This window comes from Limulus polyphemus, unplaced genomic scaffold (assembly GCF_000517525.1).
Source record: "Limulus polyphemus unplaced genomic scaffold, Limulus_polyphemus-2.1.2 Scaffold1953, whole genome shotgun sequence".
NCBI classification, from domain to species: domain Eukaryota; kingdom Metazoa; phylum Arthropoda; class Merostomata; order Xiphosura; family Limulidae; genus Limulus; species Limulus polyphemus.
Window position 1 is genome coordinate 131,087 of NW_013667563.1, and position 18,943 is coordinate 150,029.

At 29.3% G+C, this 18,943-nt stretch overlaps 1 protein-coding gene across 5 annotated transcripts in view; it reads right to left on the reverse strand.

Moving 5' to 3' along the window:
* Positions 1–18,943, reverse strand: part of LOC106465464 (serine/threonine-protein kinase D1-like) — an 81,601-nt gene that overhangs the window by 18,136 nt on the left and 44,522 nt on the right. For 3 of the 5 annotated variants that reach the window (XM_022393365.1, XM_022393369.1, XM_013925694.2), the window contains 3 exons: positions 18,200–18,306; positions 17,749–17,834; positions 12,135–12,874 (listed from right to left, as the gene is read on the reverse strand). In XM_022393365.1, coding sequence (XP_022249073.1) covers positions 12,671–12,874; positions 17,749–17,834; positions 18,200–18,306 — 397 coding nt within the window. In that variant the 3' untranslated portion in view covers positions 12,135–12,670. Of the gene's footprint in view, positions 1–2,029; positions 2,164–12,134; positions 12,875–17,748; positions 17,835–18,199; positions 18,307–18,943 lie in introns of those variants that run through there. The other 2 variants (XM_022393366.1, XM_022393367.1) reach the window with 1 other exon arrangement.

The following is an 18,943-nucleotide window of genomic DNA, read 5'->3' on the forward strand; positions in this document are numbered from 1 at the left end:
ATGCAAGGTTGGGCTATGTTTAGGTAGCTGCTTTAGAATTTATCATACATGAAAAAACCTTTTAGAAAACTAGGTTAGAATCTTATTATTAGTGTATAGAGTAATGAAATTTGTTATTTTAATGTTTCTTACCATGTAAAAATGCTTATATTGTAAATAACTGTGCTTATATGATTTAGCTATTTTTTCCTCTTTTTTTTTGTGGCCTGTGTGTGAAGCAGTATCACAATGCATGTCCTTAAAGGGTTAATATAGCTTCCTCTATGGAATTGGAATTTTCAACCTGAATGTTATCTTTTGTGTACCTGGGCTAAATGGCCATGTCAGAGATAGTCTGGCAGACTGTATAATGAACCTGGAATTAGAATTAATACAATGATTTTTTGCAGATTCTCTCTCTCTCTCAAGACCACATATCTTATGAATCTGCCTGATGACACTATCATAGTTGATCACTTGGACATGGTTTTATTTTCTCATCCCCCCTCTCTATGTCCTAATGTAATAAGTATTAGCTTACATTGTAAAAATCAAGTAAAGTGGTTTTAATAGGTGAATGACAGTTTTTAAACAGTTAATTCTTTCATGTTTGTGTGATAATGGAAGGGGTGAAATGTTTTAGCCACCTGTATCTTCATAAGCCTAAAGCTGATTTTGTCAGGTCACTGCACAGCTCACACATCTTAGACATGAACAGAATATGATACATGGCAGATTTTCAATATTTCAACCACATCTTGGAGGCTTACAAAATATATTGCTTTCACAAATGCACTTGATTAACTCTAAAATACCTAGAGGAGCAAGTGCAATATTCACTGGCATAGATGCAGGCAACAAAGACTTGGAATTGTGATCATGTACCCATGTGTACTGTACTGGGTCAAGTGGTGGCGAGTCTTCATATCATGTAATCATGAATTTGGTAGCCAGTTCAATGACATCAGATACAGCAGCAGTGATATCACCCATTAGGGAGAGGGAATATCTAGCTTGCAGTGTCTTTAAAACAGTTTTTTGACAATGCCAAAATAGCATGTTATTGTATCACATGCTGACAGGGCATAGGAAGATATCATATCCACATCATCTGATAGCACTGATATTCCCAAACCATTTGTTGTACAAGTATTTTGACATAAAGGTGGACGTATCATCTCTTTGAATCACCAGATATCTATTTCAAGTGGGATGTTTATGCTACTTGTGATAACTAGCCTACGTTTAAGTCCTCATCTTGAATGAGTTAATCATAAATGGTTTCAGTCATCTGTTGCTTTTTTTTTAGTAACTGTCAGGATAACTTTCCAGGAGGGGTGGGGCATTAAATACAGACTTAATTAATGACTTGGTTTTACAGGAAGACACAAAAAAAAATTTAAACGGATTGGGAGAAAGGATAATTGAAATATTCTGCATATAAAAGCATAATCCGTGTACGTTTATTTCTTGCATATTTTACATAAAATAGTATTTCTTAGGTAAATCACCTGAAATTATTATTAATCCACAACTTCTGTGTTACCATCTATGCAAGCATAAAGGGAGATAATAAGAAATTACATTTCAAAATGTTGAGTATGGTGTCATCAGGCAGTTTCTACAAATGAAGAGCCTAGAAATAAGGAATCCTTAAAAAGTATTTATAGACATTAAATTAAGGTACAACATAAGATTGCCCTTTTGCTGCAAGACTATAGCTCATGAACCATGGACAAGAGGGAGTGTATTTAGCTACAGCATCTACTATCACTAGAGGTTTGCTTAGCTTTTTAAACCAAATAAAGGGATTGGGTGTCACTTTCATAAATGCATCTAACTGAAAATATGGAATGTGTTCAGTGGTGTCAGGGCTCAAACCTTGGATCTGTTTGATACACAACTTGGCATGCTAACCACCTGGATATGCTTGACCCCTCCCACCGTGATTATGTTGTAAATGCCGTAAATAATGTCCTCTGTAGAGCACCATTATCCTTCACATATTTGTAGATTTTATATTTTCCTTTAAATTGATATTGGGACTTACCCATGGTGATGTAGTTAAGGTTTATAGGTGGTCAAACTGATTTGTTGAGTTTTCTTAGCACAGCTTGGCCATAAAGATCTCTCCTTTTTTACCTCATGAAATAGTTTTTTTTTCAGCAGCTGTTATCTTTTTCACTGTTGTAAAATAGAGATGAGACAGTTAATATAACAGAGTACATAGCTCACATTAAGATTTTCATCAGGGGAAAAGCACACACTTTATTGGGATGTGAAGCAATATAGATTGTTTCTTTAAAACAATTGTGTCCAATCTCATTAATTCATTTATCTGACTGTTGTTATACAAAGCTTAGTCTACTTTTCCTGTTGGTGGTCAGGGATACCTGAAGATGACACATAAAACAGCACATTTCAAGATATAATTACACAAGTTTTTTGTAAGATAAAGAATTTTAATGTAGAATTGATTGCTTCTTAATAATGACAATGTGTTTCAGATCAGGATGATGCTATTTTCTTGCATAGTAAGACAATTCAGGATGATGCCATTGTTATTGCATTTGAAGACAATTCAGGATGCATGTTGTTTATTATACAGGGAAAAGTAATTTGAAAGACTGAGAAATTGTTTAATTATAAGGTAAGATACTAGTCTTTGCAAAGATTTCAAGATAAAACATGTTATCCATTACCTTAGGCCAGATATCTGAGAATAAACAGCTTTTACTTTTTAATAAACAAAAAGTGATGGAATAGGTTCATTCATTGTAAATTAAGGTAATCCAAGACAAAAGGTACTTTTTAAAGTGGAATGAATTTCTTATTTAAAATGAAAAGCATTTCAAAAGAGAATGGTTTTTAGTTTAATAAGACATATTTGAAAAACAAATAATATTAGTCTGCTGCCAAATTATATAATTTGGAAAAGACTGGTTCTTATTTCTTAGAGTAACATAGTTCAAATTTTTTTAAATAAACAAGATTCACACAAAAATAATAAAGGTTGCTTTATGGCTTTATTAATAGTGGACTTAAACGTTTTTTCAAAACTACTGAATAAGAATAAAGTTTAGAAAAGAAATGAGTATCCTTGCCCAAATGTAAAATCCTCAAAATATACACTGACCAGACACCAGTCATCAAGGCTAGACAGTCCAAGAAAAGCGTCTCATAGTTAAAAAGGAACAAAACAAAACCCTATGTATAATCAAAGTTTACATATTTCATATATCTTTATCACAACTAGCTTTAACTGTAGGATTCAAATGTACCATGAGAGAAAGTACAGACAACAAAAAAGATTCAATAGTTGGTGAAAAAAGTTGCACCTTTTATAAAAGATAAAATTTTAAAAACTTTCAAGGGTAATTTTTAGGAAAATATTAAAAACAACTTTTATTAGATGCACCAGTTTCAACAGTGAATTTTACCATATTTCCCTGTGTATGAGACAATACTTTTTGCTATTAAAATAATGCCTGATTTTACCCCTCGTCTTATATACAAATTCAAAGATAGAGTTCCAGTAAGAACTCTCCAGTTAATAGCATATTTATTCAAAACTACACTGTTACTTTTACTTCTATTTGCTTTTTTGAGTAAGTGCGTTGACATTGTGCCACCTACTGCGTTACAATAACATATGTGTAATTGTATCATTTGTCTTGATTCTTCATAAATAGAAGTTATTTATCTTGCATGCTAATTACAATTAATCAAGACATTTTAGATTTGAAAGGTACTGATCTCACCCGTCATACTAAAATATTGCTAATATTGTATAAAAAGTTAGTTTCTGCAACTTACGCTAACTTTGTAAACATGTTTTTATAGTAGATCACTATACCTTAAAGTTTAGTATTTTTTGTATCAGAAAAGGAGTTCAAGTGTAATGAAAACTTCATAAAGTTGTTTATTACATGTTTGTGACTTAAGTTATGCTGCATTGAGCTGTCTGTAGTGTTTGAAGAGCATAAAAAAACACTTGTGGTTGTATTGATAACCCAGAGTGCAGGTTAGTACAGTTTGAAAATAACTTCTAAAAATTTCTTTACAAGAGTAACATCCTAGACTTGCTGGACAACAGAAGTTGCCCTATACATCGAAAATAAAAGAAATACAGTTAATTTGTAAACAAAATTCAGGATCGTCTTATACACCAGCAAATACAGTAAGATTCACAAAATTAATAACCACATGTTTAGGTATATGTAGCTACCAATAAAAGATTACATTTCATGTGATGATAGACTCTGAGTATAATGTATACAAAATCATAAATTAAGTAACCATCACTTTATATCCACCACCAATTAAATTTTATATTACAGGCATCACAAAAATACTATATAACGTGCAAGACTTGTTTTTGGAAGATCATCCATAGAATAGTACACTGTTTATAACTTATTTACAGACTTCTTCAAAGTTATACAGTCACTTTTAGGATATTATTTTAGAATACAATTCTGTTATTGGCATACAAAAATAGATGAAACATGAATAAAACCAATCTGAATCCCAAGCTCAGGTAAAAATAGTATTCTTACCTTATGTTATAAATCAAAACACTACATGTTTAGCTTATTCACCACACCAACCAGTGCTGATGGATACTGCTATTTATCAAAACACGGTAAGCTTATTTACCACACTGCAATGTGCTGATGGATGCAAATGTTACATACAAATTCAAGATTTCTGATCAACTTCCTCATACATTTATGTATTACAATATGTTGGTAGAAAAAAAAAGTTGCATGCTCAAATCTCATGGCAAAAGTTTAAATCTAAAAATTTCACAGGAGCAGCAGTTATGTTGTGAAATAGAACCAGTGTAAATAGGTTTGGAGATACATTTAAAAACCATGGTAAAATCAATCCCATACAGAACGATAGCATAAACAACAAATTAGAAAATATATGCTCATTCAGTACCTACGATTCTCATGAGTACACATCAAAGTAGAGTTGTAAATCTCACAAATACTAAAGATGATCTAGTATACATGTAGAAAATATACCATGAAAAAATATACGTTTTTTATTTTTAAACTCACTTATAAAAGCTAGAAACACAAGACTTTCAACTTTAAGAATTTCAAAAAATCTACTTCACATTCTTTTTATTACACTTTGGATTAAGGAAATGCCCCCAGTTTCTTATTTTACCAATGACTAACTTTTATCTGTTACTTTTGCTTTGTATTTCTCTTGAGATATTACTGTTCTATGACTATCAGTAATATAGTGTAAGCTTTAATTAATGTAAACCATAAGTAAAACAAAAACTTGCAAAAAAGATCATTCACAAAATTAGAACATAACCCCTATGACTTTATGGAATATATGATAAACATAATTATCCAAAACCTTGTAAGTTAACATACAAAACAACATCAATCATTTCTAAAAATCCTCTTTTTTCAATATTTCAAAGTTAATTATTCTGTTAAGCATATTAAAACAAATTCTATAACTCTCCAAAGCAAATACTTTCACCAAGATAATTATTAAGCAACTCTACTGGGAGCTTTGTAAATGTTTTTGAAATAGATTGGGACCAAAGAGAATTCAAACCCATATCCATGCACGTCAAGTTCCACTAGAACAAAAAGGTACTTAGAGATTTGATATTTGAAAGTTAAGATTATTTAGAGCACCCATCTCAGAAATGAGAAACATGGGTTCAATCCCTGCTCAGTCTCATTTCTTAAGTAATACAAAAGTACATAAAAGAATGGAGTTTGTTATCGTCAAATGTTTTTAAGACAAAAAGAACACTGATAGTTTGTGATGATTATCATTTGCACTAGATCATCTACCACCAACTCTTGAATAAAAGTACAATTTTCTGTACTAATGAAAATAAGTACATTCCCTAGAATTTTAACACAGCTTGGTATTGTCAACAGAAAACACCAGTTGATTTATTGTATGTATATGATTTGATAATGATAAAACTGAAATAACTTTGCTAACAAATATGCTGCATGTGTATTAAACAAACTGATGAATTGAAAACCAAATGCCACACATCAACAAAACATTTCATATTAGTATTTCTAAACTTTTGTTATACCTTAACTAAGTTTGTTACAATTTCTTGTTAAGAGATTATCTAAACAACATATATATAATACCATGTTATATTAAAATATGGTTTGATAAAATAAGTTGGCTTGTAGCATTCCTCTAGACTATGACATAATATACAGAATATTAAAGTTGACATCAGGTGATAAGTAAAGTGGAACTGTCATGTAAGATATACATGTTAGTTCTAATCAAAATAAATTACTTTCATTAAATTATACAACTGATATAAACTTATTTTACTAGATCCTACTTGATATGTATTCCTCTTCAAGTCTATAATCATGATTTTCTTAATCACATATGATAATCTACCATCAATTGTAAAACGCCAAACTAACTGTTCATAAACAGATTCACCACAGACATACAAAACAATGTCTTGTTTTTCTTAACCCTTTCACCTCGACCACACTCTTTAAACTCCTTTCTGTGCAAGTCACAAGGTTTTACTGAGTTACATTCCAAATTTAATTAAACAATTTTGCTATCAAAGAATTCTAATGAAATTAGCATTATCATATACGTTATAATTCAAAGTTTTATATTATATGAGTTTGAATTCCTTTATATAAAAATACTTAAACTTCAGTTTTGTTGTCAAGTGATGCACGTGGAATCACAGATCTTAAAGTTTTGCCTCTTTATTTATACCATACATGTATATTTAGACTGAATTTACTGGTATAGAGCTGTTTATGCATTCTTAGTTCAAATTCCACCAGGTCAACTGGAGATCAGAAAAAATTAATTTGCTCACTACTTGATAGTAGCCACACCTTTTTATCTAGACATGTTATTTCAAGCAACATCTACTTATTTGATTGACATGTTTATAACCAACAGAAATATATCATTTTAAACTACAATCTCTCAAGTGTTACTTTAAAACTAGTGTGCAATATTCGTTATTACCAAGTACATCAAACAGCCATAGCATTGTTTGTTGATTTTGTTCTTGCTAGCACTTAGCATTCTCTCTTGCCAGTTAGTATTTAGGTGTTACTTCTATTTTTTAGTTAGTTATGTATAATATATTTTTTAAGATTCATATTTGAAAGGTTTATTAATTTTTTAATATAACTTGAACTTCACCCTGGTTCATGTGGGTTAACTTACTACGCAAGTGCAAAAACATTTTGCTGAAGGCTTGTGCACCTCTGCCAAAGATACTGTAACATTTCCTCAAGGGCATCCATTAGTATGTTGAGAAGAAAAAAAAACTGTAAAGGACAGGAAAGGAAAATAAAATGTTAAAAATAGAATATAATTGAAAAGGTAAAGATCCGACTTTATGAATATAGTCAAAAGAAGGCATTTTATGATTAGTTAATGAAGAGTTAAAAGTTATGTACATATTTTTTAATTTTAAACATTTTATTGCACTTTACATTGATGATAATAACTACAGATAGCAATATGATAGAGAAAATATAAACATCTACCTTAAAAAAAAGTTTTGATATCTTTTTAGGAGGTTCTAGAGATTATGCAAATGCAATTTAAAAATTGTATTTGTATTTTTATACTTAACATGAAAATCACCTTGCACGTGAATTATTCAGAGTCTGAGTGCAAATAACTATAATAAATAACAAATTTTCTGGTAGAAAAAAATAAAAATAAAATATTTTTATGAAACTACGTGCTTTTAGGAAAGTACCTCTCAAGTTTCAAACAATTTCATCCACTGGTTTTATTTTTGAAATAAAATTTGAGAGAGTTACACGGTAAGTAGGTCGACGTGAAAAGGTTAATGACAAATTATCAGCTACCATCAGTTCTCATATCACAAACTATTGAAAAACAGATTCATCACAGATATACAAAACAATGTCTTGTTTTCTCTTAATGATAAATGATAAGTTGTAAGATCTCAAAGTAACTGTTGAGAAACATTAATCACAGACATACAAAACAATGCCTTTCATGTTATATTTAATGAAATTATATATATTCAAAACTAAAGAAATTAAACAATTCTTTAAGTTGTTTGCAAGTTTCAATGGATGATTACATCATTATCATAACATCACTAATTCACTCAATTTTTCAATTATCTACTAATAAATAAACAATCAAAGTGTCAAACATTAAAAAATATATATATATATATTTTGTTGCAAGCAAAACATAATATAGGTAGTCTAACACTTCTGTTAAGCTTTTAGTGCAACACTTGAATAATAAGTTATTTGCCAATACTGCAAAACACCGTAATGTAGCTTCAGGTAAAAAGGCTGTTATCTTGAGTTGTCATTAAATCTGTTTAATACCACATACCAAATTTGAGTACCGTAGGTAAGAAATACCAAGAGTTGTAAGAAAATCACAGACTCTACTTACCAAACAATATCCTACTCAGTCAAAGTAATTTAAAAAACACCTGAAAAAGTAACACTGACTTCAAATAGAATTATATCAACCAGTAAATGATAATGTAGATTATGAAATGGCAACAAAAATAAAACATACTATCTGATTATAAAAAATAACATTATTTCAAACTAAGCATGTCCATGTATATACAGTTAATTCTTTCAATAAAAAAGAAAATTATAAAATAATACCAATATAAGTATGTGTGTTTTTTATAGCAAAGCCACATTGAGCTATCTGCCGTGTCCACCGAGGGGTAATTAAACACCTGATTTTAGTGATGTATATCTGTAGATTTACCATTGTCCCACCAGGGGACATTACCAATATAAACCAGTAACCTTACACTGTACAAAAGCAAAGGTTATTTCAATAACAGATATAAACCCATGAAAAAATAAAAACTGTAAATTATTCCTGCAAAGATACAAATATAATATTTCAAAACTTATATAATACTACACAGTAATAGCAGCAAATATTACTTTCATGATAAGTTCAATCCTAATAATGCTTTTTAACTCAAAATTATACTTTTCGTTAAATAAGAATTTCATGTATGAATAACTGACATTAACCTAAATACACTGTAAATAATCTGTAAACCTAAAATGAAAAATATACAGCATTCTAAAATAAAAATGAAATCTCAATAGGTACATCTACATTGCATCAGCAGAATACTAAACTAAGCATTAAATTTATGAATGGTTGTTGTTTTTTTATTAAGCACAAAGCTACACAAGAGGCTATCTGTGCTTTGCCCATCACAGGTATCAAAACCTGGTTTCTAGTGGTACAAGTCCACAGGAATGCCGCTGGAGAGCATTTTGAATTGAAAATTTAGAACTGAAATTCCTTTAATTAACAAAATGAGCTCGTAATTCATGTATTAGTATTCTGAAGAACTAATTATTAACTACATGTCAGTTGTTAGAAATATATCGGATAAGCTAAACAAAAATAACAATCATGAAATTCTATATTTAAGGGCTTATCCAAAAAATAATTTTTTGGGATACACCAAAAATGTAACATACATGTTTTTATGGACACTGAAAGTACTTCTCAATCTTAGTTTTTGCACATGTGTAATCCAAACAGCCTGAATACTCCTAGGTATACACCTCACAAACAGGTTTAAAAATTATACTCTTCCACTTTAAAACTTTCAACAAAACTATGGAAGAACACATTTCAAAGAAAACAAAACTCAGATGAACAACCACTAATTATATATAACTTTCAACCTGATTATACCTTCTCACACTATAAATGAGAACTAAACTGAACAAAAATCATTTTCTAAAGCTGTATCTCTAAACGTTAGCAAAAACAAAACTGGAAAACAGATGTTTTATTACATACATGTTCAAAATGAAGAAAACTGTCATATTACTGGTCAATCTGGTCTACAAACATTCAAATGTACGTAAAACTGAACTGTAAACAAAAAAGTGAGATTTGATATTAAGTAGATTATATCACTTGAGGTACCATAGAAATGCCCACCACTGGTTCACATTACTTGGAGGTCACTGATGTTATAAGCGAACCTTTGGACATTTCTTTAAACCCTTTCATGTTAGGCTGTTTTTGGAAATGAGCTAAAAAAAAAAATCTGTTTTTTTTATTTCACTTTTTGATAGCTTATACTTATATATTAATGAACAAAATTTATTTTATGATGTTATATTTCTGCACAAAATATCCTTGATATATAAATCTTACTTGAACTTATACATTATATATATATATATATATTATTTAAATGAACCTACAGTAAAGAATAGGAATTCTTTTCCCCAGTATTTATGATACATAATTTAGAATATATTTAACAGAGATCAGCATAAACAGCCTTTCCAATGCCAGCTACTGAGCACTAATTGTAACACATGATAACATGCAAATAATTAAAAATACAGCAAAAAATGGTTTGCCCAAATTAACTTGGGTAACTATTTTCTGAAACATGGAAAGTGCTGAGATGTCTCGGGCAAATCACAGAAAAGGTTAAACCATGGCTTCAAACAACAAATTAAATGTGGTTCACAAGATATAGTTGCAGAAAAAGTAAACATATTCTGAGTAAAATATACACTTAGAACTAAAATATGTAACAGAAATTGCATAAGCTGCAGATGTTTTTTCTCACATTCCTCTTAACTTGTGTGTTTTCGACAAAAAAAAACGAGGCATGTAAAAACAGCATTTCAGATCTAACTTTTATCTGTCACAAGTTATTTTTATCACAAATTTCAGGCTTCACTATCTTTTAGCATTAAAATCGTAAGTCTTGAAATCTTCCTTTAAAAAAAAAATTGAATTACAAAAGTAAAGATGGTAGAGATTTTATGAAAATAGACAGTCATAATACAGTATTGTATTATAATTTACCAAGACTGTTTTGTGTCCAGGAATATAGAACCAAAATAAAATACAAAATTAGAAAGAGTATATCACCAATATCAATTACTATGAAATGTAGTCCACATAAAATAAGAACAATATACATTTATATAAGTAACAAAAACAGCTGCAAACAAAGTTTTCACTATACTTTAACCCTCTCACTATGGGCAGGTCAAAGTGTGAATGTCATGACATTTTTGAAAGTTACATTCAAAATTTAAATAAACTACTTTACTATCATTCTATATGATTAAACTTGGCATCAAAACGTAGTTAATAAATCAAATTTTAATACAAGTTTTAATTTTATAAGGAAATATTTTAAAAAATCTTCAATCTCCCCTAGTGTGAGAATTGTGACATTTGATCCCTAGTGATTCCCTCTTCTCTAATTAATTTACCCCCTCTGAGAAGCACAGAGTTTAACATAAGTTACTCATTATAATACAGATATTATTAAGACAAAGCATAATTTTTATAGCCTTCAATCTTATTTGTTTACGGAGTCATAAACTAGAAAATAAGACCCACTTGCCACACCCACCTATCACATCCTCTCGTTCACAAATTGTCAGTAGTTCTGTCTGATATTTTATGCTATGTTATTTATAACCAACAGAAAGCCAAAGTATTAATCTATCAAACGACATATTATATTACATTGTTTTCTGTACAGAGTATTGTCTGTTTCATCTTCAGTTTGAGTTTCTCAGTGTTCAAATCAGCAAGCTAAGTTAAATTTTTAAAGGCTCTTACACCATAGTTAGAAAGGCAGATAAATTATGATAGTTATAGGACATTATTTACTTAATAGGTTGGATTAGGTAAGATAATGAAAATTAATAATAAAAATTTCACGAGGTATGCTCACCAGCAGCTCATGGGTTGTGTAATTCATGCTCATGCATTACATCACTCAATGTGGCAATGTGATCTACGAGTTGGTCGAATGATTTACAACATGTATTGCAGGATTATTAGTTAGACACATGTCAAAGGACAATAAAATAAGTATAAACAGATGTATACTGTTAAGAGCCTTATGCTATTTGGGATAAACAATTGTAGTTTATGTTACAATTTGCAGTCGTTCTAGAAAGAAGAGAGAGGAATTTAGATATATTTTGTATTTTTTGTGGTGGTTGTAAGGTTGGTCAAATTGATCAAATGTGTAGAGAGTTATGGTAAAGAAAATAACAGATAAAATATAAAGTTTTACAACAAAAAAATGTTTGATATTTATTTAGGAGCTTTCAGAGATTACACAAATGGAACTTGACATTTTTTAGACAAATTATTTTCAATTTTAACATGAAATCACTTTGGTCTCAGAGTGTTCAACATTCTGACTCCATATATTCGTGGACAAATTTTTAGTAAAAATACTTAAATAAAAAACTGAATATTTACTGAAAGCTTGCCAAATTGTGAAGATACATGTAACCCTATTAAAAGGTTTGGTATGAAAACTGTAATGATTACTTTGTGGTTACAAACTCGGTCACATTGTCAGAGCCCGTAGCAAGAGGGTTAATTTAACATGAATAACAACTTCGAAAATTGTATATATCTCACTATCCATGAAACTTAAGTGCAAATGTAACAAACACAAAACTTCTATTCCTTGTTATTTGCCTAGAGACATACTTAAAAACAGTGTTAATTAAGAAATATAGCTTTTATCTGGTGAAACTGTTAAAAAAGGTTATATTTCAAACTTACAAAGATTATTAAAGTCCAATGCAAACCTTATTATGTGAAAAAATAATAACCATACACAAACTTTAGAAATTTATTCTGTAACCTTTAAAAGTTCAGTGAGCAGTAACTCTGAGGATGATTCAGCACTATAATTCTTGGTTGTTAAGGCACGAGGTGGAGGGAGGTTACGTTCTAGGCGATATGCTTCCCAGCGAGCATCATCTGATTCATGAGTTAAGTATCTGACTCCAACATGAGATTCCAGCTCCCGCAGATCACACCATAGCTGATAATCCTGAATTATGAATTATAATGTAAGACTAAGTTAGATTGAAAAATTTACTCAATACTTCATATTAATACTTGAATATAACACTAAGTGGTGGTTTCATTTTAACATAACAGTTTCTAGTTGAACAAACCTTTTTAATGTAACTAGCTCCATAACACAGTGACTATTAAAAAACTAGTTTCAAAGTTAATTTTTAAAGGTTCATTGTTTTCCTATTTCAAGTTAAATATGTAGGACATTCATACTTTATTATATTTTCTATCAACTATAACAATACTACTATAAAACAAGATTTAATAGACATAGCTATAACAAAATCTTAATTTTCAATACTGTTTCAGTCTCAGATTATCTGAATCTAGATTTAATGTTTCATTTTCATTTGAAATACAACGAAATATTTGGAGTTAGTTGAATGCTTGTCAAATAATGGTAAATGCTTATTTATTTTGCATCTGAAAATTTGTTTTAAATAATTATTTTATTAATATATTTTCTAAAAATTAATTATAATATGAATATATACACAAACTTGTTTATCCTTTTTCTAGTATTTCACAAAAAAAAATTTTTTGAGCATATTTTGTTATTACCCACATGTGTGTTTGTGACATTTTATACCTTCATTACTTGCATAAAGTTACATAATTAAAAACATTAACACAAAGACCTTTTTAACATGTTAAAATAATGACAAATTGAAAGTTAACCTCAAATGCAAATTAAACCTATTCTCATTGTCGTATTCTAATTGTGTATGTTTGTGTAAAAACTTACTGTCAATTTGAAAAATAAAAGAACACTGTTTGGGTGTAGGTATTTGCAAATGGATATTTCTCTTATAATATTATTATAGAATAGATTACACATTTACCTCACCTATTAAACTTTATCTTTGGTGAAAAGAAAAGAAATTTGTAATATAATAATAAACTTTAAGGCCTACAAATACCAGTAGCATGAATTTTAGTTCAGTTATGTAGAATACCAAAGTTGGAGAAGAAATTAGGCTTTTTAGGCCTAGCAAAAGGTATCAATCTTAAACATGTCGGGGCCTAATTAACAATGTTTTATAGCGTCAAATACCCTAAAAATGCACTTTTTAACCTAAATAGTTGAAAAATATCGAAATTTGAGACCATTTTATCACTCATCGTAGCTAAATGGCTAAACCAGCCCTGTATAGCTTGATACAATTAATCTTAAAATAATAAATATATAACATTAAAATAGATACAAAATTTAAAACGTTTAATTCAGGCCAATGTATGGCTTCTAAAATGTTGACTCTATATGTTTCAATATTTCCTACATCATCATCAGAAGTAAATTTTCCAAGACATAATAGTGTCATATTTATACTTTCTTAACTAGGTCATGGAACGTGTGTGTAGTTTTACTATTTTTGTATAATTCTTAGGGGAGGTCCCATTTCCTTTTTACACAGATATTCCCTGGACCTTTGTCACCATTTAATAGTTCATGGATATTATTGATTCGAATACCCTTTAGTTAAACCAATATTACTGTTTTTCCCCTAATGTCTTATGTTGTGTTTTTTTGTACATGTTCAGCTATAGCCAAAATTTCAATCCTTTCACATCTTACACATCCCTTATGTTCTGCTAAACAATATTATAAATTCAGCTTTTTCAATTAACTGTACATTATGTCTAGTGATATCTAAAACTTGTTTTATCTTATTTACTGGTTTAAATATGGGATAAAATATTTGTTGTTTTTTAAACACTAAATAAACTAGTAGTTAAACCTGGAATATATGGCAACACTAAACATTCCTTTTTAATTTTTATCATAACCGGGTTTGAAGGTAATACCTTGATCCATTATTACGACATTATTGAATTTCTTAACTGTTCTATCTGCAATAGCTGGGTTAAATACTCTTTCACCTGCTATATACTTCATTAGTATCAATTTATTTTTTAAGTCCTCTTGTTTTCTACATATCTTCAAAATTCTTCGAACATAAGTGTAAAACGTAGACATTTTTTGTGTTTCAACATAACATGATTCCTGATGTGGTGCCATAAGCACAGAAAAACGTTTATGATAAGTAAATGTTTCAAAATTCCCATATTCATTCCATTTTTACCAATACATTAAAAAAAAGTAAACTGTTATTTTTCTCAGTTTCATTCAAATAGCATGCAAACTCTGTTAATGCCTTATTACCATATCTTCACGCCAAGGATGTATCATCTACATATCCTATCCAAATATAAGGTTTGCATTTTGCACCATTTATGGCTTTTGTTTCAAATGCATTCATATACAAGTCACATAATGTCTTGCTTCATTTTGTTTATAAAAAATATTGTTAGCCTGAAAAAATGAATTCTTTACACACATATTTGTTAGATTAATTATTATTGTTTATTTAGTAACAATGTATTTTTGAAACACTTAATTGCATCTTCTACTGGAACTTTGTAAATAACAACACTAACAAATCTTCCATATTCAACTTTACATTTTTTTTACAAATTCTAAAGCATTTTTAACTCTACATTTGTTTCTATTTCTCAAACAGTAATACTGAGATACATATTTAGTTTTTTGATATGATGATGTACCTATAGTCAATACTATTGGTCTAAAACTGTTGTTAATTCAATGTGTTTTTGAAAGTACATAATATCTTTAAGAAATAAAATTATTTGGAATTAATCTATTTTTTCTGCATCTGTTAAAGTTTTTAACACTTCTTTTTACTAATTTTGTGATATTTACTTGTAGGGTTATAATTATGTTTCATATACACCCTCAATTAATGTCTCACATACCTTTAACATAGTCACATGTATTAAACATTACAAGTTGCCTTCCTTTATCTGCTTTACAAATAACAATATCTGCATTATTTCTTAATGATTTTACAGTTTTTATATCTATATTTGTTTCCTCCCCACAGGATTGAAATTCCCTACAAGTTTATGACATTCAGTTCTAATTATATTTTTATAGTGCACATCTATCACTTTATCCAAATTGGTTTCTATATCTATTAATCATTCTTCTTTTTTAATGCTTGACAGTTTATAGGCAAACTCTAAACTTTTATTTAATGCCTCCAGCTAATTATTATTAAGAACTACATCTTTTAGGATTCTCCAAGAACATCTTATAACTTGTAGGTAAGTAATCCAAATTAATTGTTTTCATCTTTCTTTTTATTTATCAATTTCTTATGTTTCTGATGTAATTCGTACTCATATTTATCAATATCTCTCATTTTCTGGTTCCAAGTATACCTTTCCCATTCAGTCCAAGGCTTTCATGGATTTTGCTGCTTCTAAATGTAGTTGATACACCTTTTTTCTAGTTTGGGTATGACACTTCTTTTCTGTAGAATTGTAATGTTTGATTTTTTGCACACAATGCTCCTCTTTATGTCTTTCAATATTACATTTCACTTGTACAAGTTTTGGAATAACCTTCATTCTTTTAAATCTCACCAAAATTTTAGTTTACTTCGAATTACATAAAGCATGAACTGCTTGTGGGCATACATAATGAACAATTTTTATAATTACTACTATTTTTATTTATCTTACCTAATCTAACCTAAGAAGTTTCTAATTTTAGTTACTTTTATAACAATAAATAAAGAATGCACATGGGTGTTCTTTTATTTTGTTGTTGATAGTCACTTAAATTTAAGCCTACTTTTTCATATTAATGGTACTACACTAACTATTTTTTTTTATTTAATTAAATAATGCATCTAAGAACACAGAATAATAACATGTAAAAAGCAGACAATGTCCTATAACTACCATGATATTTCTGGCTTTCTAACTACACAATAAGAACTAAAATTCAGCTAAGCTCACTGATGTGTTTCCCATGGAAATAAAGTTTGAACTGGAAGCGAAATAAACAATTCTTTGTACAGAAAACAATGTAATGTAATAAATGATTTTATAGATTAAAACTTTGACTTTCTATTGGTTATAAACAATATAGTATTAAACGTCAGACAGAACCACTGGTAGTTTGTGAAAGAGAGAATGTGACAGGTGGGCATGGCAAGTGGATCTGATTTTCTAGCTTATGACATCATAAACAAATAAGATTTAAAGTTATAAAAATTATGCTTTGTTTGATTAATATCAATGTTATAATAAGTAATTTACTCTAAATTCCATACTTCTCGGAGGGGTTGTAAATAAATCAAAGAGGGAAGACCTAGAGAGCAAATGTTAGTTCTCAAACTAGGGAAGACTGAGAATTGTTTAAGTATTTCCTTGTAAAATTTTGAACTTAAAACTTATATAATATTAAAATTTGATTTATTAACTACATTTTGATGGCAAGTTTCTTCATGTATGTTGATAATAAACTAGTTTAATTAAATTTTGAATGTAACTCTGTAAAAGTTTGTGATATGTACACTTTAACCTACCCAATGCAAAAGCGTTAAAGGAAGAGGTTGAGTCACTGTGTCTTTATTCCAAAATTCCAACTAGAGTTTTGTAATATTGTACCCATTATTAATATCTTTTTAGTTATTAATATAAACACAACAGTTCAAGGATGTGAAGAGGATCATTAACTCAATGCACTGTGAAAAGTTGTTCTTACATATAATACATAGGCAGTTTACCATCTATTGGTAAATGTACAAAGAAAAAGGATTTATTCCTCAATTTGTAGCTCGTTGGGCTATTCAATTTTTGTAACAAATATTTTTATTATTCAGTGTTAGAGTAAATCTCATATAATTCTAAGAACTTATGAGTGAAAGCTCTATCAAATTTCAGGTATTATGCAGGCCACTTTTACAGAGAAAACCATTACGTTACAAGAATTTCATGGTCTTAAAAACTTCCAGGTCTCAAACATACTCTTACCTGTAGCCAGGTGTGAAAGAGAGATTTGTCCACAGTGTATCTCTTTCGGGTCTTCACTTGAAGTAAGTTGTGGATCAAGTCAATAGCTTAAGTGGAAAGTGAAATTTAAAAGGCACAGATAAGTTATAAAATGTTCATAAAATTACATACAACCTAATATAATAATTATTTACTAATCACTCAAACAACTATTATCCCTAAGTTTCTGTTTTATTTTCTTTGAGTAATGAATGGATTGTATTTTATAATTGTTTTCTCTGTTTCTCTTTTACCTTGTCAAAATGACATGGGAAAACATTTTGAAATTTACATTTTACTTGCATTATAATTCTATAACATTCAATCAAGACCTTAAACACATGGTAGAAGGATTAAAAATCCAAGCAAATAATTAATAAATGTAAAAATGGCTAATATGACCTTCTGAGACAGGTAATGGTATCAGTAGTACCTTCTGGGGAAATCTCCTTCCAAGGATTAGGTGGATACATGAAAGTGGCATTTTGTATTTGATCATTGATATCTTCATCTTCATTGAAAGGGAATGTTCCACTTAAACTGTAAACAGTAGAAGAATTAAATTTAAAAACTATTTTTCACAATGTTAAAACACATCTTAATGCCACATTTAAAAAGCAGAAGATAGTAATGTTCAAATTTCCCATATTTTTAAAGCTTTCTTGAAGTGTTATAATAAACATTGAAATTTTGTCATACTATAATCAAAGAATAATTAATTTTGAGTTTTCTGAAGATAGAAGCATTTGCTAAGGCTAATAATCCAACTTTTTATCATTTAACCCTTTTGAGACGAGTCACAAGTGAAAGGCCATGTGATCTCATATGTTGACTTGCATTCATGTCAGTAAGTTTGGTATTAAACTGTAGATTATAATTCAAATTTTAGTACTATAAATTACTCAATTTCTTAATTTAAAAGTAATTATTAAAAAAAACTCAGATAAACATCGATTTTTGTGTGTCACGTTGTATGTTGAATGCAGCACTGGTTCAAATTAGATGTTTGTGAAGCCAAAACACTAAGTCTACACTAAGTATGAATCAGATTACCGATATTGACAAGCTAGAATATAAAACAAGATCATCTTATCTTTTCTATTTGCTAAGATATTGCTCATGGAATAAATCAAACACAGTGGCACCCCACCCATCTCTTTCCATTTTTGGAAACATT